The sequence below is a fragment of the Arvicola amphibius genome, chromosome 8 (genome assembly GCF_903992535.2).
Source record: "Arvicola amphibius chromosome 8, mArvAmp1.2, whole genome shotgun sequence".
Taxonomy (NCBI): domain Eukaryota; kingdom Metazoa; phylum Chordata; class Mammalia; order Rodentia; family Cricetidae; genus Arvicola; species Arvicola amphibius.
The window spans coordinates 79356719-79383093 of NC_052054.1; the positions used below are offsets into that span (position 1 = coordinate 79356719).

The 26375-nt window shown below is 44.5% G+C and overlaps 2 protein-coding genes across 4 annotated transcripts in view; both read right to left on the reverse strand.

The window, feature by feature from the left end:
- LOC119821592 overlaps positions 1-2125 on the reverse strand; it is a 41709-nt gene extending 39584 nt beyond the window's left edge. Inside the window, exon 1 of the mRNA XM_042055609.1 lies at positions 1045-2125. Within this exon, the coding sequence (XP_041911543.1) occupies positions 1045-1053 (9 nt within the window). The 5' untranslated portion in view covers positions 1054-2125. The remainder of the gene's footprint in view (positions 1-1044) is intronic.
- A 6848-nt stretch (positions 2126-8973) lies between these two features.
- Positions 8974-20260, reverse strand: Znf566 (zinc finger protein 566). Of its 3 annotated transcripts, XM_042055637.1 has the most exons (5): positions 20048-20260; positions 18810-18868; positions 15709-15852; positions 15464-15590; positions 8974-10286 (listed from the first exon to the last, which is right to left on the reverse strand). In XM_042055637.1, the coding sequence occupies exons 3-5, from the start codon at positions 15751-15753 to the stop codon at positions 9262-9264; spliced, it is 1197 nt and encodes a 398-aa protein (XP_041911571.1). In that variant the 5' UTR covers positions 15754-15852; positions 18810-18868; positions 20048-20260; the 3' UTR covers positions 8974-9261. The 3 variants fall into 3 exon arrangements, with proteins under 3 accessions (XP_041911571.1, XP_041911572.1, XP_038196647.1); XM_042055638.1 differs by lacking the exons at positions 15464-15590; positions 15709-15852 and adding an exon at positions 15165-15400; XM_038340719.1 differs by lacking the exon at positions 15709-15852.
- Between the last annotated feature and the right edge of the window lie 6115 nt (positions 20261-26375).

The window sequence follows — 26375 nt, forward strand, 5'->3', positions numbered from 1 at the left end:
TTAAAGGTGCCACTGTCCCTAGCTCCAATATTGTCTTCAAGAAAAAACAGGGACTAGGGAACCAGCTCGGTGGGTAATGTGCTCACTACACATGCATGAGGACCTGGGTTCAGATTCAAGCAGCCGCACAGAAGCTGAGAAGTGGAGGTCATGTGGTAATCCTAGCCTTTCCTATCTTACTGCAAATGTTACACTGCTCCTGAGCTCTTGGGGCTTCCTAGTAAAGATCCTAAATCTCCTGAAAGCAAGTGTCAGACACATCCCTGCCCAGCCCTAAACCTACAAGATCTCACATGTCTTAGCTGAAGCCAGACAATAGCATGCTTATTCGTTTGTTTATTGGTCTCTCAAGATAGGGTTTCTCTGTGTATCCCTTGCTGTCCTCTGTAGACCAGACTGACCCCGAACTCAAGAAACCCACCTGCCCCTACTTCCTGAGTGCTGGGATTAAAGGTGTGCACTACCAATGCCCAGTAACAATGACAAACTTTACATATTTAGAAAATTCAAGTCTAGAAAAGTTCAAGAGTCTTCCTATGAGTAGTTAAAGGGTCCCATCCTCTCCCAGTTTATAGATGTCGAATGACTTGTTCAGTGAGCACATGAACGGCTAGAAAAGATAACGCCCGTGTTCTTCCCTCAGTGGATTTGAAACAACTGGGAGGTCCTGGATGGGGTTCTCATAGTAAGTTTCACAATAAAGAAATGTTCTGATGTGTCTGGAGAGACAGCTCAGTCAAGAGCACTCACTGTTCTCACAGAGGACCTGGGTTAGGCTCCCAACACCTATATTATGGCTTAGAACTTTAACTGCAATTCCAGGGATCTGACACCTTCTTTTGGCCTCCTTAGATCCTGGCACTCATGTGGTACATATGTACATACATACATACACACACACACACACACACACACACACACACACTCATACATGGTGCATATATAAACACCCATACACAAAAAGAGAAATTTCAAAAAGAGAGGTATTCACAGGACCTTAACATGACAGTGTTTCCAGAAAAAGAATATGAACAGTTAACTTACACGGGCCATGGTTTAGAAATTCAACAGTCTTCCTTGAAATGTATTCTCAGAAGAAGCAGAGTCCACAGGGGCCAGAGCTGGGGGAGGAAAGCAAGTCGGTGAGATGAGACTGGCCCCAGAAGTCCCCAGACGATCTCTCCAGCTAGGGCCACAACACCTTACCCAGTCTCCTGCAAAGTTTCCAATGCACACCTGGAGTCACCAGACGTAAGAAAGAAAATCCAAGTACCAAGACTGGCAGCCATGGCCCTGGGAGACTGTTCTCAGCCTGTCCACAGCCAAGCCTACTTCCTCCTGTCTCCACCTGAAGAGATAACTGGCATGCGCCATCCCTAATTTTTGATGTTTCATACAGTATACTGTATCTTCAGTTTTATATTTAGTATAATATCCTATTCATTTAACAGATCAGAAACAATGAAAGACATGAAATCAGACTTGTAGAAACTGGAAGTTGGGGAAAGGCATGGCTACATATGGAGCCCTCACTCGCACCACAAAGCCGGCTCTCATCCAGTCCGAGCCCCAACTTGTGAAACCCAGAATTCCCTACTGCAGCAACAGAGACTCGGTACTTGAGGTTCACTAGAAAACAAAAATGATGTCAATCTACCAGGATATAAAATTCCCTCTACCAGCATCAACACTCGCGTTCTGAAGAATATGAGGAAGCGGACATTCTAACCAGCAAGCCAAAGACAGAATTTTAAAAAATGTGCATGCAGTGTTTAATCCATACAAACCCTCTGACTCAGAAATTCCACTCTGAGGACTAAAGAAAACAGTTATATATGCATATGTATTATATGTATAATTGAATATATATATATATATATATATATATACACACACACACACATATATATGGTCACCAAAGATGTACACCAAAACAAGATGACAAGCGGCTCAGCTGCTAACGATACTTGCCACCAAGATGGATGATAACTTAAGTTTGATCCCTATGCTCACACGAGAAAAAGACTGACTCCCACGAGTTGTCCCCTGACCTCTACACACATTCTATGATATGCACACGCAAACACACATTCATACATATAAATAAATAAATGAGGGGGATACATTGAAATACACTGTCCATACAGAAAAAAAAAAGGCTGTAAAAAAAATCCTTCAAGCCAGGCGGTGGTGGCGCACTCCTTTAATCCCTGCACTAGGGAGGCAGAGGCAGGCCAGCCTGGTCTACAAGAGCTAGTTCCAGGACAGGCTCTAGAAACTACAGGAAAACCCTGTCTCGAAAAACCAAAAAAAAAAAAAAATCCTTCAATAGGAAAGAGACTAAATACGTAATTCAGCATCTACAGGATAAAAAGAAACCTGTCATTTAAAAATGATCCATATCAGCCGGGCAGTGGTGGCACACATCTTTAATAACACTCGCACCCAGGAGGCAAAGGCAGGTGGACCTCTGTGAGTGCGAGGCAAGCCCGGCCTACAGAGTGAGTTCCAGGACTGCCAGGGCTAAGAGAATCCCTGTCTCAAAAAACCTAAGTAAATAAATAAAATAAATTACTAGTTATAAAAATAAAAGTTTCCCTTTGAGGGAAGTTTTAAGTATTAAGCATTGGAAAATGGATCTGTGTCTTACAGACATATAGTGTAAGGAGTCAGGCCCTGTTTCCAAGAAATAGACCTTCTTATCCATTAAAATAGAAAAATGTGTTTCACAGATCAAAGAGGTGGCATCCAATTCCCTTAACCTTACCTTAAAACAGTCAACAGTAATGTATTTCTTTCATTCTCGTGAGTGCTTTAAAAAGACTTCAGCAGGACTAGGGTAGGTGAGAATCCTAATATCCAAACTTTTCTCCGAGCCTTGTTCAGCTTGGTCAAATCAAAGCACAGGACACAACCAGTCCTGTCACTCCCATCTGTCACTCACACACAGGAGGAGTGAGAAGTGTTGTCCTTTCCTGGTATCTCAGAAAGGCCAGTGTGGCGAATGGCCAGGGTTGGAACCCCAAACAGCCTGCTCCGTGTGTTCTGTGTCCGAGTTTCTGTGATACATCGGGGGGGAGGGGGAACCCCAGGGTGCCAGCGAGGGTGGGGGTGTCATTCAGATCTACCATTCTTTTCCCACGATCGGGAGCGCTTTGCTTTGTTTGCCGCGAGTCTTTTGTGTGGCGCCCAGGTGAGTGGTTGGGGACCATTCATCTCCGGGACTGACGTGCTACACAGCAGCCGACCCTGGGGTCAGAATCGCCCACTCCACGGCCTCTGCAACCTGGCTCGCACAAGCCGCCCTGCATCCCATTCACTCACACAAATGCCATCACGGTGCGGTCTCCTGGCCGCCCTCAGCCGGGTGCCACCCTGTCACGCCCAGCAGGCACAGCTCGCCTGTCGTCCCCACGCAGCCAGCGACTGAGCCCAGTCCCTCCCCGTGCTCTCTTACCCCGCTGCACGCAGAGCCTTCACTAAATCCAGGGAACCAGGACCCAGACGCCTGCGCCGCTCAGCTGCCCCGCCCTACGCCGCCGAGGTGACGCCTGCTCGCTTGAGCCCTGACCAGCGACGTCCCCAGACCCCGAGGGCCTAAAGGGCTGCGCGCGGGGGCTGCTGGGAGGGACAGCCGCTCGCACCCAGTGCGCAGGCGCCGAGCGCGCCGCCGGAGTCCCAGGGCTGCATGCACTGTGAGCTTAGTTAGGGTTGCAGGACTATGGGAGGAGAGGGGACCTCAGCTTTGCTTATTTGAGGAAAAGGCTGGTTTCCTCCTGGGAAATTGTGTTATTTGGTAAAAGCATAGGCTTTTTGTGGAGATGACTGCAAGTGAACGTGTTTTAGAATAAGATTTTAAAGGAAATGCCTGTCATGTAGAAGTTTGCTTCTGCCCCGATCCTTGAAGATTTTTTAAAAAGATTTGTTCTATGTATATGTCTGTTTTGCCAAATGTATGCACGTGCAACGCCTGCGTTCCTGGTGCCCAGGAAGGTCATCATGGATGTTTGTGAGCCACCCTGTGGGTGCTGGGAACAGAATCCCGGGTCCACTGCAAGAGCAGTAAGTTTTCCTAGGCTCTGAGGAGGGACTTGTTCGAAGAATTGAGTAACTCTAGACTAAGAGAAAATAAGATAAATAAGAGGCACTATGGCTAGAGCAGACAGCCCAGGATCAAGGAATCAGGCCCATGTCTTCCTTTCTTTCAGTTTCTTGTCCTGGAACTCACTCTGTAGACCAGGCTGGCCTCAAACTCACAGATCCACCTGCTTCTGCCTCCTGAGGGCTGTGGTTAAAGGTGTGCATCACCACCGCCCGGCTTTTTTATTTTTTATGTGCATTGGTATTTTGCCTGCATGTATGTCTGGGTGAGAGTAACTCCTGGAATTGGAGTTACAGACAGCTATGAGCTGCCATGTGGGTGCTGGGAATTGAACTCGGGTCCTCTGGAAGGGCAGTCAGTGCTTTTAACCACTGAGCCATCTCTCCAGCCCAGTACCTTTATTGCTTGACCAGGGACTTTTTTTTCTTTGTTAAAGCGAAACAAGAAACTAAGGCAACATAAGTGTATTCTGATAATTCAAATTTTTGTTTTTGTTTTTTTGTTTTTGAGACAGGGTTTCTCTGTGTAGCTTTGGAGCCTGTCCTGGCACTCGTTCTGTAGACCAGGCTGGCCTTGAACTCACAGAGATCCGCTGCCTCTGCCTCCCAAGTGCGGGATTAAATGTGTGCACTATTCCTGCCTAGAAACACCATAAATCTCAACTAACTTAATCTTAATGAAATATTGGGGTAGGGGTATAATCATTCCCATTTGATAGTATTCACTAAAAAACTTTAAAACAATGAAGGGTCATAATCCCAGCACTTGGGAGGCAGTGGTAGGTAGATCTCTGAGTTCAAGGCTAGCATGGGCTACAGAGAGTTACAGTAGGAAGTCTTTCTGTATGTGTGTTGATTTTATTGGTTAAAGAATAAAGAAACTATTTGGGTCTACCGCAGGGCAGAGTAGAGCTAAGCAGGGAAAACTAAACTGAATGCTGGGAGAAAGAATGTAGAGTCAGAGAGAAGCCATGTAGCCACCAGAGGGGAAAGATGAGAGCCGTCAGCCAGAACCTTACAGGTGGGCCACAGTGTCATGGTAAAATATAAAATAATAGGAATGGGTTGATTTAAGATGTAAGAGCTTGCTAGGAATACACTAGAGTTATTAGCCAAGCAGTGTTGTAATTAATACAGTTTCTGTGTGAATATTTTGGGTCAGGGCAGTTGGGAACAAACTAACGCCATCCACCAACATTACAGGACAGTTAGGACTCCATAGGGAAACCTGTCTCAAAAACCAAAAGCAAACCAACAAACAACACAACCAAAAGCCCTAAGGGTCCTAGCTGAGCATGCGCCTGTAATCTCAGCACTTGGGCAGGAATGCTGAGTTTGAGGCCAGACTAGGGGGCATGAGACCCTATCTCAACAAACCAACCAACCCACCTGCCAAATAGATAGCTCAAGATGAGCAAATTGATTCATGCCTTTAGTCCCAGCTACTATGGAGGCAGAGGTGGGAAGATCAATTGAGGCCAAGAGCTTGAAACCAGCCAGTTGACAACATGAGGCATGAGATTAAAAGTATTTGCTGTCAATCCCCAGGACTCACATTCTGGAAGAGAACCAACTCCTACAAGTTATGCTTTGACCTCCATACATGTAAGGTGCTATAGCACATACACACATGCATGAAATAAGACTCCTAATCTGAAACAGAAAACTTGTCATCTAATTAAACAACCGATTATGACTACTCTTTGGGAAATGGGTGCAGGCTGCAGTCAAAGGGTGTTTGTCTTATTAATGTTTAAACATTCCATAAGGAAAACAGTCTTATTTCTACAGTTGAAATTAAAAGCATTTAAGCCAGGGAGATGGCTCAGTGGAGCTTGCTGTTCATTCCCTGGGAACCAGATAGTGGAGGTCAAAACTCACCCATGACCTCCACAGCAAGGCTGTGGCACACAAACTAAAACTGAGAAAATAAAATGTGGGACCAGGCACTGTGGCACAGGCCTTCAATCCCTGCACTCATAATCAGGTGGCAGAGGCAGGCATATCCCTGTGTGTGAGGTTGAGGCCAGCCTGGTCTACATAGTCAGTTCCAGGATAGCTGGGGGTACGTAGAAAAACCCTGCCTCCGAAATAAACAAACAAGCAAACACACTAACATATAAGTAATGGAGTTGAAGAAACGGCTTATTGGTTAAGAACACTGGTTGTTCCTACAGAAAATCCAAGTTTAGTCTCAACAAAATATGGTGGCCCATAACCATCTATAACTACAGTTCTAGGGGATTCAATGCCCTCTTCTGATCTCCTGGGCCACCATGTATATACACACACATACACGAAGACACTCATACACATAAAACAAAGAAGTGCCAGGGAGAATGCCCATTGGGGGCATGTATTTTAGCACATATCACGACAGAGCACCAACGACGGCCACTGGGAGGCACTTAAGTGGCTTATCAGAAGCACAATGAAACATTGTCAACGTCAGAGTCCTGTGATTGCTGAGTCTTTTTGGTTTTTCAAGACAGTTTCTATATGTAGTCCTGGCTGTCCTGGAACTTACTCTGTAGACCAGGCTGGCCTCTGCCTCCCATGTGCCACCATGAAGGGCCACTATCCTTGATTGTCAACTTGAGATTTAGAATCACAAGACATCTCTGGGAGTCTGGGGGGTAGAATAAAATATTTCCAGAATGCTGTGGGACAATGGTCTTTTATCCTGTCACTTGTATTATTTTTAATAAAACACTGATTGGCCAGTAGCCAGGCAGAAAGTAGAGATGGGACGACTAGAACAGAATTCTGAGAAGGGGAAAGAGTCAGTCTGCAGTCATCACCCAGACAAGGACACAGATGAGAATGCCTCGCTGATGAAAGGTACCAAGCCATGTGGCTAACACAGACAAGAATTATGAGTTAAGATATAAGAATTAATTAATAAGAAGCCTGAGCTAATAGCCCAACTACTTTATATGACTTATACAGACCTTTGTGTATTTCTTTGGGACTGAATGACTGCAGGACCAGGCGGGACAGAAACCTCGATCAACACATTTTAACTCAAGTAGAAAGACACACCATGAAATAAAAAAAAAAAAAAAGGTATGTGGGTGTTGGGGGAAGACCTGTGGGTGGGAGATGGTTCAATACTTAAGAGCACTTGCTGTTCTTACAGAGGACCCAGGTTATTCCTAACAACCACGTGGGGGCTCACAATCACCCATAGCACGAGTAGTGTATATATACATGCAGGTAAAACACACACATAAATCTAAAAAAAAAATAATTTTTTAAAGCAAGCTAAGCACTTGCATTCATCTTTCCACTTCCTAACTGCAGACTCAGTGTGACCAGAAGCCTCGCAAACCTCTTTGTCATTCCTGTCCTGCCAAACTGCTAACCACACTGACAGCAGGACAGAAAGATAGGGAACCTTAGTGGCACAGGATAAAAGAGGAGAGACACCCTACTCCAGAGACACTGATCTGCTTTTTTTCTTACTTTTCAAAAAAGATGTATTTATTATGTATATGGTGTTGTCTGCATGTATGCCTGCACGCCAGAAGAGGACACCAAATTTCATTACAGATGGGCCACCATGTGGTTGCTGGGAATTGAACTCAGGACCTCTGGAAGAGCAGCCAGTGCTCTTAACCGCTGATCCATCTCTCCAGCCCCTGATCTGCTTTTGACACTCACAAAGGCAGACTTCAGACTCCACTGAGAAGGACCTAACAGCCCATAAAAATATGTGCTTTCCAAAAGACTTGTCAAAGTCAGCAAATAAACTGCTTTCAGGCCAAGAGATGGCTCAGTGCACTGAGCTACTCTAAACTACCATTTGGAAACTGTTTCAGGGGCTCCAATGCTTTCTTCAGGCCTCAAGGGCACCAGGGACACAGCTGGTACACACATACATATGTGCAGACAAAACACCAGGCACACAAAATAAAATAAACTAATAAAACTTTAGAAGTAAGGAAAGCTGCTCGGCCTTGGTGCCAGCTGATATTTCTCCAGAAGCTGGCCCCGTCAAGGGTGTCAGAAGCAACGAGGCTACGCTCACTTGGGTTACAAATAAGGCATAACCTCATGTTCCTAGACTTTCTCCCATATCTAAGTGATTCTCCTCATAAACCACCACATTTACTGAGGAAGATTCTTTTGTTTTGTTTTTGCTGAGACAGGGTTTCCCTGTGTAACCCTGGCCATCCTGGAACTCACTTTGTAGACCAAGCTGGCCTCAAACTCAGACCCACCTGCCTTTGCCTCCTGAGGGCTGGGATTGAATGTACGAACAATCATGCCCAGCTACAAAATCCTTTAACTATCTTGTTACAAATGACACTTTGGGGGCAACGTTAGAAAGGAGCTGTTCTCTTAGCAATCTTTTCAGATGTACGTTGAGAGCCACCAAGATCCCGTAAGGACTCACTATAAGCCTGGGACTCCCCTCGAGACACCCACACCCCTCCTACCAGGTGACCTTTCCCCTCTCTTCCTGGAGCACCTGCTTCCCTCCCTCTGAAGTTCTCATCAATGTTGTGACTCTCAGCCTGGCCTGGGCCGAGGTCTCTGTAAAGTCTCAGGCAGCTGCTGTCCTGCGGCTGTGTTCCTACCTCGGTGACAACCCCTTCAGGTTGCTTCTGTAAGGTGTTTTGTCAACACAATCAGTAACTCCTGCAGCTCCCATCTGTCATGGTAAAGGTTGTTCATAAACATGTCTACAAGAGCATGTTTTATAAAAAGCCAAAGAACCACCTTTAAAATTAAGCATGGCACTTCCGTCACTAACTGTAAAACTCGAGGTATTTTGTCAACGATGCTGCTGCTAGAACTTTATAGCCATGTGTAGATGGACTGAAATGTTAGTGTAACAATTATTTAAAAAAAAAAACCACTAAGGAAACAATGAAAACCGTAAGATTACATTTCTATATGAATTCTGATGTTTAAGGTCAAAGCATTGTTTTTAATTATGTGCAGCCTGAATAATCAGAGTCAAAATAAACAGGAAGTTACTAAAAGGCTTCCAGAATATACTATATTCATAGGCTATCTCTCCAATATGAGTTTCTTCAGATGAGCAAGCTGAGGTCAACAAGTAAACTGTTTCTACATTCTTTAGTCTAGAGGGACTTTAAAGGTAGATTCTCTGATCGTCTTGGGTCTTCACACACATCTTGTGTGTTTTCATCACCAGTACAAGTTTTGATGCTGAGTAAGTTGTGAATCATAGCTGAAGCTCTTTGCACAGTCCTCGTATTTACGGGCTCTCTTCCCCGCGTGGAGTCTGTGGTGACTGATGAGCTGTGAGCTCTGAGAGTAGGCTTTCCCACAGATCCCGCACGCATAGGGCTTCTCTCCAGTGTGAATCCTCTGGTGTCTAGTGAGGTCAGAACCAGACCGGAAAGCCTTTTCACACTCCTTACACTCATAGGGCTTCTCACCAGTGTGGATTCTTTGATGTTTAATAAGCTGTGAGCTCTGACTAAAGGCATTCCCACACTCCTTACATTCATAGGGCTTCTCTCCAGTGTGAATTCTCTGATGCTGAGTAAAATTCGAACCACTACTAAAAGCCTTCCCGCATTCTTTACATTCATAGGGCTTCTCGCCAGTGTGAATTCTCTGATGGCGAGTAAAATTTGAACCACTACTGAAGGCTTTTCCACAGTCCTTACACTCATAGGGCTTCTCACCCGTATGAATTCTGTGATGTCGTGTCAAGTCGGAGCCACAAATAAACGTTTTTCCACATTCCTTACATTCAAAGGGTTTCTTTCCAGTGTGAATTTTGTTATGATGGGTAAGTCCTGAGGGGTGTCTGAAGGTCTTGCCACAGTCCTTACATTCATACGGCTTCTCAACGGTGCGAATGATTTGATGGGTGGTAAACTGTGAGCTGTGTTTATAGTGCTTCCTATTTTCTTTACTCGCACAATACTTCTCTTTATTCTTAACACTGTGCTGCAGCCGGAAGGACGGATACTGATGGAGAGTGGGCGTGTCTTCGTGATTGAGTATCAGTTCACTGAACTGTCTCTCCTGCGATCCAGGCTGTCTCGCACACTGGCCATTCCATTCCCAGGCACCACGGAGACTGGAGCACTGAAGGTCCTGTCTTGTGAGTTTTCTCATTATCTCCCACTGTGCTGACTCTATCTCACAAAGTTCCTTCTTCAAAAACAGCTTCTGGGCTTCACATCTTGATTCCAAAACTAAAAGAAAATATGCAAGTGATCACTCACATTTTTATTGTTTGGGAGACATGAAAATTCAATTAGATATAATATTAGCATGGGAGAATTACACTGATCTTTTGAAACTAGATGATGGTCAGCTAGGTGAGATGGTATACACTGATAACCACAGCACTTAGGAAACGAAGACAGAGGTGTTGGGAGTTCAAAGTCATCCTGAGTTTGACACCAGTTTGGGTTTTATGAGAATCTGTATTAAGAATTTAAAAAACAAACAAACAAACAAACAAAAATACAAAAAAACACTCTGAGGCTGGAAACATGGCTCAGTAGTTAGAAACACTTGCTGTTCTTGCAGAGAACCCAGGTGAGAATTCTGTTCCCATAGGCACCAGATCTGTCACTGCTGCTAAAAGTAGCTTTAAATCTCTACTATTCTATTTATAATAAATAAGACTTGAGAGTCAAAGGCTGGGTGAAAACCTGCTAGCTCAGAGAGGCTGAGTAGCAACTAGCTGACCTTCTCTCCTTACTGGCATTTCTGATGCCAGTCAAACAAACAAACATTAAAAAAAAAACCATGCCACTCCAAATCCACCTCTACTACTTCCTGTGTCTCTCTATCTCTCCTGGATGCCCTCTGAGGCTCTATGATTACTTTCAGCCAACTAGGTGCTAACTCAGCCTCCTGACCCAAGGTTAATTTTATTTAATTAACACAAATGCAAACTTGGAATTCACAGTGTAATCGAATATCCCCCAGCAAAAATCTGAGTTCAAGAACAGCCTGGTCCAAATGGATGAAGATAGAAAACATCATTTTGAGTGAGGTAACCCAGACTCAAAAAGACAACTGTCACAAGTACTCAACTCATAAGTGGTTTTTAAACATAAAGCAAAGAAAACCAGCTTACAAATCACCATCCCAAAGAACCTAGACAACAATGCGGACACTAAGAAAGACATACATAGATCTAATCTACATGAGAAGTAGAAAAAGACAAGATCTCCTGAGTAAATTGGAAGCATGGGGACCTTGGGAGAGGGCTGAAGGGAAGTGGAAAGGCAGGGAGGAGAGCACAGAAAAATGTAGAGCTCAATAAAAATCAATTAAAATTAAAAAATAATAAATAAACAGAAAAAAAGAAAAAGGTTACAGCTTATCTGAGAAAATCTGACATGATGCCAATGAGTCCTTAGATTTAATCTGATATATTTAATAAGACAAATTTGGACTTTGATGCAGCTAAAACTGTTAAAGGCATACTAGACCAACTTAAAAAGGCCATCCCATCTTGATCATCCTTTACTCCTTTATTAGGAGATATTGTGGCCATAGGTGCATGTGTATCACAAAGCATTATTTGCTTGCCTTCAATTATCTAATTACTTGTGAACTGTATCAATGGAAATTTGGCTCAGAGGTGCATGGCCTCTAGCTATGCACTCTCCCTTAATCCTTTATGAACAGAGGTTGATAGTCAATGGCAGGTAAGGTCTTTTTCCCTCCAGGCAATCTAAGACAGAGTGTGCATGACAGAATGTATGGATGGATGATGGGTGAGTCTGGAAGGTGGGAGAAGACAACCTAAGACAGGCACAGTTGTCTGTCCTGTAGCAGAAGCTCAGGCTTTAATAAATTTAAAAGGGGGGAATCTGTGGGAGCCCACAGATGTGGTTTGTTCCACCTTGACTAAAAGTCAGAGAGTTCAGGCCTACTCTTGTTCCTCCAAGGTTATGACAGGAGGTTTGACCCAGGCTGTGGCCACTAACAGGATGTCTTGACCTAGGGTATGGTCCTTTTGTGTTTGGGGTATTATGAAGATAATTACTTTGTTTGTTCCTTGTATTATGGTAAAGAAGTCTTGCCCTTTTTTTCCCCTTTTGGATTGAGGTTTATAAAGCCTATGAGAAATAAACGTGAGGGGAAGGAATCTCAATATTTCCTGGATGCCCTCCCAATCTCTTAAAAAAAAAAAAAAAAAAAGCCTGGTCTACAAAGCTAGCTCTAGGACAGCCAGGGCTATAAAGAGAAATCCTGCCTCAATAAATTAAAAAAAAAAAATCAATAGAGGGTACAGAAAGTAGGCTCAGCAGTCTTGCAGAGGACCCAGATTCAATTCCCAGTACATACATGGTGACTCACACTCCCTGTAACTTCAGTCCCAGGGGAATCCAATGTTCTCTTCTGATCTCTTTGGGCACTAGGCATGTACATGGTACATATACATACATGGGAGGCAAAAGTCCTGTGGGATAATCCTTTTGTACACTGTGAATATGTATTACTCTCACTGGCTAATAATAAAGCTGACTGACCTAAAAGAAGGCAGGATAAAGTTAGGCAGGACAATCAAACTAAGGACTCAGATGAAGAAGGGTGAAATGTGGAGAGATGCAAGCCAGCCAGCCAAGAAACAAGATGCTAGAGGACAGGTAAAGCCATGAGCCATGTGGCAATACACAGATTAATAGAAATGGGTTAATTTAAAAGTAAGAGCTAGTTAGGAATAAGCCTGAGCTATCAAGCAAGCAAACATAAGCAATATTATTATATTTCCAAATGGTTATTTGGGACCTGGTAGGCAGGACAGGAAACACTCATTTACACAAAACAGTCATACAAACACTTTAAAAAAATTTTTAATCAATAAATAAAATAAATGAGAAAGCCAGGTGTGGTGACTCACACTTGCAATTGCAGGACTCCTGAAGCTGAAAAAAGAGTTGCTGTGAGTTCAAGCCAGCCTGAACTACACCATGAGTTCCATGCAAAACTGGGTTATAAAACAAGACCCGGTCTCAATAAAACAAGATGAGACAATAAGAGATGATAGGATAATTACACAGGAAAGTCTATGTGAACTACACGATATGTAGTAGGGACTCAATACTACCATGGAATAAAATTCTTATCTAAGTCAGGAATAACTCCATTTCCAAGGATCTGGTGATCTCTTCTGGCCTTCATGGGCACAGCATGCACATGGCACACACGCACACACGCACATGCACATGGCACATACACACACACACACACTGTGAACTCTATAGACTACTGATCTACACAGAGTTACAGGAGAGGCAGCAATACACAGAAAGACCCTACCTCAAAAAATATACACACATATATAAAAATATGCATACATATATACATAGTTAATTCTCAGTCATGTCAGTGATCAAATAAAGCAAGGTATTCAGGAACAGGTGTTAAGAATACAAATGAAGGTGTGACACTAAATACAACCCCCCTATGGACATGAGCAAAATGACCGTGCTTGTCTGCAGAAACGCCGGGGTGGAGCACAGAAGCAGCACACACTGGCAAACCTGCGGGCACAGGTCCTCATCCCACCTTCTCAGAAGGACGTGGAGCCTAAGACCTGCCTGACTTACAGTGACTTCAAGGTTGGCCTGACTTTGCCTCAAATAAACAGGGGGGGGGGGGGGAAGGCTTTTAATCCCTGAACTCAGGAGGCAAATCTCTGAGTTCAAGGCCAGCCTGGTAGACAGAATGAGTTCCAGAACATTGAGGACTACACAGAGAAACCCTATCTTGAGAAACAAAAAGGCAAAAGAAAAGAAAGTGAGAGTCAAGTGAGGGTCAGGGCGGACTTCGATCGTGTTCACTTAGCATGCTTGAGGACCAGGCTCACATACACATATGGGCCAGACACAACCAACAAGAAAATCCGATTCTAAAACTCATTTCCATTGCTGCTGCACTGACAGCAGCTAGGAGATAGAAACCTCAATGTCCTCCACATGATGAATGGTTAATGAAAATGTGCAGCATGGCTGGGCAGAGTGGCGCACACCTTTAGTGCCAGCACTTGGGAAGCAGAGGCAGGCAGATTTCTGTGAGTTCAGGGCCAGCCTGGTCCACAGAGTGAGCTCCAGGAAAGTGAGGGCTACACAGAGAAACCCTGGTTTCAACAAACAACAAGCAAAAATAAAACAAAATGAAAAGGATGAATCAAGGAGGGTGTGGAACTTCTGAATAAAAACAAATAAAAAACCTAGTTAAAAAGCAAGTCCAGGGCTGGAGAGATGGCTCAGTGGTTAAAAGCATTGCCTGCTCTTCCAAAGGTCCTGAGTTCAATTCCCAACAACCACATGGTGTCTCACAACCATCTGTAATGAGGTCCAGTGCCCTCTTCTGGCCTTCAGGCATACACATAGACAGAATATTGTATACATAATAAATAATTTTTTTTTTTTTAAAAAAAAAAGCAAGTCCAGTAGAACTTTAGGTCAGTGGTTGCGGTAGTTTGAATGTAACTGGCCCCCATAATCTCCTAGAGTGTGGCACTACTAGGAGGTGTGACTTTGTAGGAGTAGGTGTGGCCTTATTGGTGGAAGTGTGTCACTGTGGAGGTGGGCTCTGAGGTCTCATACATGCTCAAGTCACCCAGTGTCTCAGTTCACTTCCTGTTACCTACTGATCAAGATGTAGGAGTCTCAACTCCAGCACCACATCCGCCTGCACACCCCCATACTCCCCGCCACCATGCTCCCCCCCCACGATGGACTGAATCTCTGAACTGTAAGCTGCCACCACAATTAAAGGTTTTCTTTTATACAAGTTGCCATGGTTATGGTGTTTCTTCAGAGCAATAGAAATCTAACAAAGACAATTAATCCACAGGCGCTGGGCTAATCTCCAGGAGGGAGTGATGGGGAGATGTAAAATAGAGAAGATGTACGATATAGAAGAGAAATGGAGGGGAAGGAGAGAGGAAAGGGAGGGCGATCTGGGACAGTGCAGGAAAGTGCATATTCCAGCAGTCAGACAACAGTTATGCAAGGAGGCGGCTGAGACGCGTTAGACTCCAGACTGCCGCTCAGCTCAGGCCACAGTGCCCGCAGTCCCCTCTCCCCGGCCTCAGACACCAGCAGGCGCCCCATGGAGGGAAAGGTCTGTGGACACCAGCAAACAGCCTTCCAGGTCCTTGGCCTTCTCATCTTTTCTTTCTTTTTTTCGAGACAGTGTTTCTCCGTGTAGCCATGGCTGTCCTGGAACTCACAGAGCTCTGCCTGCCTCTGCCTTCAGAGTGCTGTGATTAAAGACATGTGCCACCACGCCCAGCTTGCAGTGGCTTCTTCAAAGGCAAGTGAGCATCTGACACCTGGAGGAAGGGAGGAAACAGACCTATCAATGGGCAAATCAGAGTTAGTATGGATGTCTTTACCCATCGAAAGCAGGTTGCTGTAGTTCTCCAACATCACATCTCTGTACAGATCCCTCTGCTCCTCGGTCAGACACTCCCACTCCTCCTGAGAGAAGTCTATGTACACATCACGGAATAGCACTGACACCTGGAACAATAATCACATATTACTTGATTAATAAAAGGAAAAAGAGAAATGTTTTGTGCAGGAAAAATAACAGAAAAGGGATAAGATGGAACAAGCTAAGAGCAGTGAGTGTGGACACCTGGAATCCTAGGGAAGGCCTGGGCCCAAACCACTGTGCTTCCATGATACTGTTTTCTCCGGATCAAGCCATCTGGGATCAGTGAATTCCTCCATTACCACAGGAAGCTGGGAAGGCACAGAACCCAGCTCGGAGGACATCTGTCTGTATCAAAGGAAAAGATTTATACAAAACCTTGTGGTATTCTCACCACGTGGTCTCTTCTCAAACAGCCAAGAGTATAATTTCACGATAGAAGAGAAAGCTGGGACATTAGAAGCATCCAGATACAGCAGGTTATATAAAGGCATCGAGAAGCAGGGGTAATGGGTTTCTGAACAAAGGAACAGAGCAATTCTGACCTAGGATTCTATAACTCAACTATTTTCTGCTCTGAGTGTACGTTCCTAGATGCACAAGGCCTCAAGGACAAGTTCCGAGAAAACTACTGGAGGATGGAGACATAGAATAGGGGGTACACCAGAGAGAACCACAGGATGCCAGAAACTGTTAAGCTGCTGGAGGATGGGTACACGGAATAGGGGGTACACCAAAGAGAACCGCAGGATGTCACAAACAGTTAAAATTCAGCAGAAGAATAGCAGAGGAAAATCCAGAGGAAAGATAAAAGTTTCAGGAAAGTGATGGCAGGCTAGAGAGGAACCAGTTCATACTGGAGCAAGAGCACAAAGGGATGGGAAGGGCATCTCTATGTCAAAGAAGCTGATGTGTTTGACCAGACAGAAACACACTGACTGGGGCTAGAGAGATGGCTCAGTGTATTTAAGGGCACTTGCTGCACTTAGCAGAGGACCTGACTTTGGTCTGATCACCCACAACCATCTAGAACTCCAGCTAGAGGGGATCCAACACCCTCTTCTGGCCTCTACAGATGCTATATGCACACAGTGCTGATACAGACAGGAAGGCAAATACTCGTGTATATTTAAAAAAAAGAAAGAAAGAAAGAAACCTAGCTGGCCTGCGGGTTTCCAGCATCCGGGAGGCAAAGGCAGGCAGATCTCTGTGAGTTTAAGATCAACCTGGTCTATAGAGTAAATTTCAGGACAGCCAAGATTTTTAAATAGAGAAATCCTGTCTCAAAAAAACAAAACTAAAGAAAGGAAAAAAACTCACTGATGTGTGCCAATGATGTCATTGAACTCGGGGGTCATAGACTGTGCACCAAGCCAGGTTTACTCATCCATCCTCAATAAGCCATTTAAAGGAGCCAAATTCACAGTGGGAAGTAGAATGCTGAGCATGGTGGCGCACGCCTTTCATCCCAGCACTCGGGAGGCAGAGGGAGGAGCATCTCTGTGAGTTCAAGGCCAACTTGGTATAAAAAGAGGCACATTAAGGGGGGGGGGGCACTTGTTATAATAAGTGTCTTTATAGGCATATTTATTTCAGATTAAATAATATTCTATCTTAAAGATAATAAATACCAGTTTTTTGCTCACATGCTTGCCTTTGGTGCTTGGGATGAAATCCAGGAACTGAGGACTTTTTCATGCTAGACAAAGTATTTTACCAATGAGCTACTTCCCGGTTCTTGGCTCCCCGCACCCCCAAGACAGTTTCTCTGTGTAACCCTGGCCATCCTGGAAATTACTCTGTAGGCCAGGTTGGCCTCGGACTCAGAGATCTGCCTGCCTCTGCCTTCCGAGTACTGGGATTAAACGTGTGTGCCCCCACCACCCTCCTAGTTCTTGGCTTTCCAAGACAGGGGCTCACTATGTACCCAAGGGTAGCCTTGAACTCACTGTAGTACAAGCTGGCCTCAAATCTGCCATTGTCCTAAGAGCTGGGAATCAGGCATGAGCTACCCCAGCAGGCATAAATGACAACTTCTCATTTCCCTTTAGACATTTAGGTTGATATTAATCTTCAGAAAGTTTCCTTGAGCGGGGGTGTAGTTCACTCAGTAAAACACCTGTCTAAAAGGCATGAAACCCTGGGTACCATCCCTAGAGCTATATAGACTGGGCACGGTGGCACATGTCCTCAGCTCATGAGTTGAAAGCCAGCCTAGAAACTCTGTCCCCAAACACCCACAAAAGGCAACCTTAATTCTGGCAACAGTGTTAATGATAACCACTCCTGCTGAACTGCCAATAACCCTTGTCACTGAGCCTTAGGAAAACGATGGAGAAGGATGCTGCTTAATGCAACGGTACTGGGCTGGAGAGATGCTCAGCAGGTGAGAGCACTGGTTGCTCTTCCAGAGGACCCAGAGTCCATTTCCCCCACACCAACACTGGGGCTCACACCATCTATACATACAGCCCCAGGGGATCTGACACCCTCTTCTGACCTCTAAAGGTACTGCATTCATGTGGCACACAGGCATACTTGCAGGCAAAACACACACATAAGATTAAAATAACATTATAATAAAAAGCTCAAGGGGGGAACTCAGTGATATTACAGACAGTTAAGTTTTCATGGGCGCTCACCAGAATGTCAGCTTTGACCATCCAGCAGTCATCCTTCCAAACCTAGAAGGCTCATAAACCAGGAGACATGTTCTACAGCTGGAACTGAGCAAAACGATCACACTTATTTTCTTTCTTCTTTTTTTGTTTTTGCTAGTTTGGGATAACATCTCGCCATGTAGCCCTGGTTGGTCTGACCAGGCTAGCCTTGAACTCTTCCTGCCTCTGCCTCCTGAGTGCTGGAAATAAAGGTGTACACCAGCATGTTTTGGTTGTGAGCCCAGCTGGACCGCCAAAGCTTTTACTAATTTAGTCTATTAGAGATCCTTTCCTTTAGAGCAGCAGTTCTCAACCTGTGGGGTCACGACCCCTGGGGGGGAAGGGGGAGAACAACCCTGTCTATAGAGGTTGCCTCAGAGCACCAGGAAACCATGATTATGATTCATAACAGTAACAAAATTATAGCTACAAAGTAACAAGGAAAATAATTTCAAGGTCAGGAGTCAGCACACCGGGGTCAGGAAGGCTGAGAAGCTGCTCAAGACAGAGCAAGGGTGAGACTGCATAGTTTATAACTGAAAGGCTTTAACACCAACCAAAACAGCATCAAAAGGGAGAAATCGGGCATTTATTGCACTAGAGACAACATTGACTCAATTTGCATACAAAAAGGTTACACCTCACCTGAGCCATGGTTTGACAGTCGCAGCTCCTCTGTGCTGCTCTTCAGGAACAGAGTAGAACTGGCAGAGGCAAAGAAAATACTGAGACGGCATTGACACAGTTCCCAAAACAATCATTCCCTGTGCTTACCCCACACACTGAGGAGTCTAAGTGGGAAGAGAGGGCAACACCCCCAACTTCAGGCCCACATAGAGACTGACCTCTCTACCTCTACCGGCCCCTCTCTCGCTCTCTCCTCCCCCCACCTCTGGTTTTGTGAGACAAGGTCTCACGGTGACAAGACCTCATTGTGCAGACCAGGCTGGCCTCGAACTCACAAAGATCCACCTGCCTCTGCCTCCAGAGCACCAGAGCGCCAGGCTTAAATATAAATCTTTTTCTTAAATCACATTTTAAACGTTTTCTTTTTTCAGTAAGGATTTGGAGCGTTTATCCTGCAAGCATCTATTTGTGGATCCGCTCTCGAATATTTTGCATCAGTTAGTAGAGTGGAATACATGACTCCATCAACACTTGCACTGGTAGAAATTGAAGTCCTGTATCTTATTGTAAAAAAGTAACTATAAGTCTGGGTGTAGCGCTGGCACTCGGGAGGCAGAGGCAGGTGGATCTGTGAGTTTGATGCCAGCCAGGGCTACACAGTGAGACCTTGCCTCCAAAACATAAATTAAAAATTAAAACAGTCACGGTACTATGTTTATAGGATTAAAAATGAGAAATACTCAAATATCTACTACTACAAGATGAATACATGCAAAATACTTCAGATCCTGGTACACCAAGCGGCAAAACAACTCAATAAGCCGCTATCCTACTTAACACGGATGAGTTTCTCCACAGGTGTACAAATAAACGTAACAAAAGACAAAAGAGAGCGTGCTAGCACTCACATGAAGTTCTAAAATGAGGAAAAGCTGGAATATAACGCACGCAGAGATACACATCCGAAACTTCACACACAAAACCCACAGACCCACAAAAGCAACATTCAACTACAGGAATCCTACCTACGCGATGCCAAGAGAACCACATACTCGGCGACTCAAAAGGTAGCATAGGTACAACGGTACTTTTACCAGGAGCACAGACTGAAAGGTAATTCTGCCTGTCCTGTGCAGCACATGGACACAGCATCGCACATCGCACGCCACTGCAGGGACCGAACACTCAACCAGCCACAAGCGCTCCACCTCCACACAATACCGCACGTGGTCCCCAGCCCGCCGGCTCTCACTCACCAAGGGATGGTGCTCGCCACGGTGTTATCAGAAACAGATGCTCATCACAACTGCAGCCTCTTAGCACCGCACGGTCACGCCTCACAAACTAGCCGCGCAATTCCGACCTCAACTCCTCCGCCGCACAAAGCTCCAGCTCCGTGCTCGCCCCGCCCTCCTCCCAGGTCCAGCACCTCAGGCCTACCAAGCTTCCCAAACCTTGCAACCCTTCGTTGCAACTCAGCAAAAGCCAGCAAAGATCTGAAGTCCCGCCCAGAGCCAGGCTTTACCGCGAGAAACCGAGGAAGTTTCTGGGAAACGTAGTCAGAGACAACTCCGCGGACAAGATGATTCCCGACGGGAGGGGTTTCTGTGCGCGTTCGTTTGAGGCGTGGCCGAAAGGACTACACCCCTCATCGAAACGCATCCCGCAGGATTCATACAACCCTGAGTCAGCCTCCAAAAGTGCATTTAAAACCAACTTCAAAAAGCTAGAATTTTTTTTTTTTTTTTATTTTCTGTCCCTTCGGTATTATCTGTAGGCGATGAACAGCAACAGAAAAAGGGCAGGGAGCGGTGGAGGCGGAGTGTTTGTGATTTGAATAGCAAGGGTATTCGCACGGCTGAGATTGCTGGGAAGTGTAGTTCAGTGCAATAGAAGAAAAAAAGACTGATTGGCTATTCAACAGTGTTCTCAATTCCTCAGAGAGCTGTCTTTGTTTGGCCACCTCTGGGGTGCTAGGGGCCCAAGAAGTGTGCGGGAACAGATTTCCTGGGCGGACAGATAGATGGCTTGTTCTGGGAATGAATTTGGCATATTAAACTTCAGTGCTGCAGTGAAGACTTAATGAGAGACACCAAGCAGATCCTCTAGGTTTAAATGGTGAATATCAGGAACCGGGCTTGAATCCCCAAAAGCCTGTACTTCTAGATCTCAGGTGATGGGGCAGGATCAGAAGCTCAAGGTCATCCGTAGCTAACACGGTATCCCCGAAGTACAGCGAAACACTTGGAGAAAGTATTTGTTAAAGTTATTTTCGTAACTAATAGAAAGACCTGATCTAAAAGATAACGAATCAGTTGATCTGAAACCGACAGTTTAAATGGCATTAACGTTAAATCCCTAAATATCTATATGATGAAGGTTTTCGCTTCAGAAAGCAGGAATAACACGGCTTACCTCACTTCTCCGCTAGCCTCAAAGATCACTTGAAAACATTCTTGGTCCAGCACTTCCCAAATCAGCCACCACAGTCCTGCTGATGGAGAAGAAAGTCGAAGGAAAGAAATTGATGTTATAAACTATTTACTAATAAACTTGCTGGGAGCCATGAAGTCACACAAAATAGAACTGAGCTTACTGAGCTTTGGGATGTTTTGCCTCCAAAATATCCCAAAGATAAGTATTCTACTAGCCAGGTCCGTTAGCGATAAGTGACTTTGGGATTGCTAGCTGTAGTGGAGTGAGTGAGAACGGCTCCCATAGGCTCATGTGTTTGAGTGTTCAGTCGCCAGTTAGTGGGACTGTTATGCCCAGGTTTCTGGTCCCCAAATGAATTCACTGAGCCAGATTTACGAAGCAAAGTACATGAGCATTTTTTAATACTCAAATGTAAGTTTGGACCAACACCTTTCTAGCACCCCAGCATGGTGGGTGCAGAAAGCGTGGCCAGGAGCCCTGGGATTCCTCTTGCTGACTCTGTTCCATGTGTTTTGTGCAGTGGCATGCTTTTGATAGGGCCCACCAAGACTATCCACTTTGCCCAATTCCTGTTCACTCTGTGTGTGTGTGTGTTCATACATGTAACTTAAATGCACCTATGCTTAATGTTATAATTGTTCATTGCATCTGATTTCAGACTACAAAACAATAAATCTCATGTTTTAAACTGGTATGTACTTTTTTTTTTTTTTTTTTTTTTTTTTGGTTTTTCAAGACAGGGTTTCTCTGTGGCTTTGGAGCCTGTCCTGGAACTAGCTCTGTAGACCAGGCTGGTCTCGAACTCACAGAGATCCGCCTGCCTCTGCCTCCCGAGTGCTGGGATTAAAGGCGTGCGCCACCATCGCCAGGCCTACTGGTACATACTTTTAAGTCTCTTACAAAAATACTTTATATTTAATCCAACCCTCATTTAAAATATATTAAGATATTCTCTACTATTATCAGTTCTGCCGTTAACCTTCTATTGCAAGGAATTTTTTCTTCTTTCTGTCTTTTTACGAGTGTAAACCTTACCTGTTAAGAGCCAATACAGGGGCTGGAGAGATGGCTCAGTGGTTAAGAGCACTGCCTGCTCTTCTAAAGGTCCCAAGTTCAATTCCCAGCAACCACATGGTGGCTCACAACCATCTTTAATGAGATCTGGTGCCCTCTTCTGGCCTGAAGGCATACATGCAGTACAGAATACTGTATGCACAATAAATAAATCCTTAGAGAGAGGAGAGAGAGAGAGAAACAGAAAGAGAGAGAGAGAGAGAGAGAGAGAGAGAGAGAGAGAGAGAGAGAGTCAGTACAGTCAAGCTCAGACTCAGCTCTCTATTTAGTTATTAAAAAACTTTTCATAACAACAACAACAAAAAAGACAGGTTGGCTTCTAGCAGCAGCGCTCTACTTCCTCCAAAGAAGACAGAAGACAGATGGGCACAGAACAACGTCCATCTGCAATTCACTTCAAATGCCAAGCACTAACCACTGGGAAGCCCATTTCTGGAGCTGAGCTCACCCACCCACCAGCTCATTATGTGGCTTAAGATGAAGCTCCTTCTTTAAAATGGAGTTTACAAAGGCAGGTGCTCACAGAACTGCTTGGGAAGGGTTAGCAGGTGTGGCCTTAGTGGAGGAGGTGTGTTATTGACAGCCCATACCAGCCCCCCTCCGCCTGTAGTGCCTTGCCTTCCTGCCTGCTGCCATGCTCCCTCTGAAGCTGTAAACAAGCCCTCAATTAAAAACTCTCTTTTAGAAGCCACTGCTGTGGTCTCTCCACGATAACAGAACAGTGGCTAAGACACTGGGGTGATGTCTGGACATACTTGTTCAGCAGTACTGACCAGCCATTCAGCTCCATTACCACAGCTAACAGAGAGCTAAAATCAGCCATGAGGCCCTAGGCAGCATGTACCGAGGGATCATGGGAGGTTGTTACCTATACACTATTTCATACGGGGTGAACTTTTCTAAGAAGTGCGTAAGGTGAGAGGTCCTCCCAGTTACCACTGGTCTCAAGAGGATATTTAGTTAAGATCTCCTTTAAAGTGATAGTCATCCTCTCTCTTTCCAGTGCTCTGAGGATGATACGTACAGCAAAGTTTCCGATTTATGTTAAGAGTCTTAGAAAGCAATTAAGATAACTTGACTGTGAAGGCCAGGCCATTGTTGAACCCCAGAGAGATGGGGAGGCCAAATCTGGGGATAATTTCATTATCATTTCTTAGCTACCACTTGGACCATTTCCATTCAGGACAGAAGGACATCTACCCTGCCTGTGACAGTAATGACAAAGACCAGCAGATATTTATAGCCATACAATCCTGGCTTGACTTCAGTGAAGTCCAATTCCCAAAATTCACCAAATACAGTACCTTGACTCCATTGTCCTGGGGAACTATGTCCTTCTTTGCTTTTACCTGGAACAGGTCAGACAGCGGTCTGAAATGCTCTGAAGTTTTTCCTCAGTGTCCAAGTAGCCAGAAGTGAGGAAAGATGACTTCTGAGATCTTGGGTGACAAATACATAGCGTGACACAAAGCAGTTAGCCAATTTTGGCTCAATTCCTTTTTCATGCAGATTCTTCCATCAGGCAAGATTCACTGCTCATTGAGCCCTCGAGTCAGAATATGACTTGATCTCTTCAGGAACATCTTCACTGAGGAATCGGAGCTAGCTCAAAGAAAGCAGATAGTTCTAGGACAGCCTGGGTTTGGGGTCCCCAAGTGCATTTCTTTAGCAACTGGATCTACATAGCTGTTACCTTGAGTTTAAGGGCTTTTGTCTTTTTGGTGTTCTAGCCAGTGAACTATGGTGTCGCTGACCGCACCCCATTGGATGGCATTTGTCGTCGACCAGCCAGAGCAAAAGTACCTCTCGCCAGGGTAAGGGTGTGGGGATTTAGAAATATAGTAAAGAATATGAAGACATGAATGTAAACAGTAAAATGGAGAAACATATAGGAGAGTATCGGGAGGGCATTCCAGTGAGTACTGAAAATTTCTCTTGCCTTTAATTTCCAACTGCTTAAAACAGCCTGACCCCAAAAGATAGGAGTAAAGACAAAAGACTACATTAACATGATACAAGGAAATGAACATACCAATAGAAAGTTGCGGACTACATTCATAAAACATTCTGTTGCTAGAACAAAACAAGTCACATTTATGCCCTAGACCAAAACATTCTATAGGCAAACCACTCCCTGGATGGAATCCCAAGTTGGCTCCATAAAGGGAGCTGGAATTTAGGTGATCCTTAGACTTTTGCTTGAGGTAGGAACAGATCTACTTCTCTATTCCTGGAGCACAAGGTCTGGCAATTAGGCACACCTTTAGACAATCACCTTGAGTGAGCAGAGCTCTCTAAATCAACATCTAGATGGGACCTTGAAGGAACTAGAGGAAAGTCTCAGCTCTCTGACTTTTGATCAACATGGAAACCGGCTCACATTTTCTGGCCCCCACACTATGGCCAGTTCAGTTGGCAGCCAGCTGGCCTCCAGAAACTGGACTCAATATTTACCTGTACCTCATTTGGGGGTTAATCCCCAAGAACTGCTTCCTAATCTTACATGGCAAATGGATGTTACTCATGTTAGTGAATTTGGAAAATTGAGAATATGTGCATGTGACAATTGATACATATTCAGGGTACATGATGGCCACTACACAAACTGGAGAAGCTGCTAAGCATGTAATAACTCATTGCTTGAAATGCTTCTCATGCATGGAAACCCCAAAAGTAATAAAGACAGACTACGTCCAGATATGTTAAGAGAGCATTTCAAAGATTTTGTGCCCAATGGAATATCATACATAAGACCGGTATTCCTTATAATTCTCAAGGGCAAGGAATTGTGGAGAATGCACTTAGCTCCTTGAAAACACAACTTTAAAAGATAAAAGCAGAATTGTATCCTCAGATGTTACATAATGCCTTAAATCATGCACTATTTACGCTAAATTTTTTGTAATATGGATGTCCATGAGTGATCAGCAGCAGACAGATTTTGGCATAATAGTACAAAGACCACCTTTGCCAAAGCAAGATAGAGAGACCCTTTCACTGGAATATGGACAGAGCCAGACCTATATTAATATAGGGTCAAGGGCATGTCTGTGTTTTTTCTCAGGATGAAGATCAAGTGAGATGACTTCCAGAGCGACTGGTACGGTGTCGTCAGCAAAAGAATACTAGACTTGATGACATCATAGCTGATAATGTCCCAGCAGGAGAGACAAAATGAAAGGAGATGGAGGAGAAACCCATGGTCCTGACCCTGCTGTCACTGCCGCCACTTTGTACTGCAAGATGCCATTCTGCACTGCAAGAACCTGAGCTGCCCCCAGACATTCTGGACACAGCCCAAGAGGACCTGCCGAGGTGACCTGACCACAATGACTACAATTTTCTGCAGTTTGAATCCTCTTTGCTTTGGAGCTGAGATGCAGACTGAACATTTGACTGTTTTAGTCTCTGGGATGCAGAATTCATTTTGATTAAAATATTGGACCTGGGAACTAAGACCTAAGCTTTCCCCGCAGGGAAAGAAAGACTCAAAATAAGAAATGACTGAGACCCGTTTAGAAGGGGGCAGCCTAAGGGTTTAACGACTGCTAGAGACTGGAACTGGTATTTGATAACAGAAATGTCACTTACTCTTACCCATCAGAAAAGCTTTTCTTGTCCATTGATTAATGTGGATTTAAGAAAGTTGTGATATGTTTAATTGTCAATTCATTGTTATGGTATTGACCTGATATTTGTAACTGCATATAAGATGTTGAGAAAAGTTGGTATTGACCTGATGATGTTTGTAACTGCTTATAAGATTCTGAGAAAAGTTTGACATACCCTGAAAATGTTGGGATTTAATGCATATGTTAAGAATTTTAGATTTTGATACAATGTAAAAAATTTAAGAGGTGCTCTAAATTAGCTGAAAAAACATTTCAACTCAGGTGATTCTCCTCTCCTTTAAATAGGAGACTATAGCCTTTAGGAGCATGATTATTCATAAAGCATTATAATTTATCCTAACAAGAAAATATGGCTCCAAGACACAGAGCCCAAAGGTATCTCTCTCCCCTAATCTCTTTTCTTCACAGAGATCAGCAGTCAATGATGGGTTTGAAGTTTCTC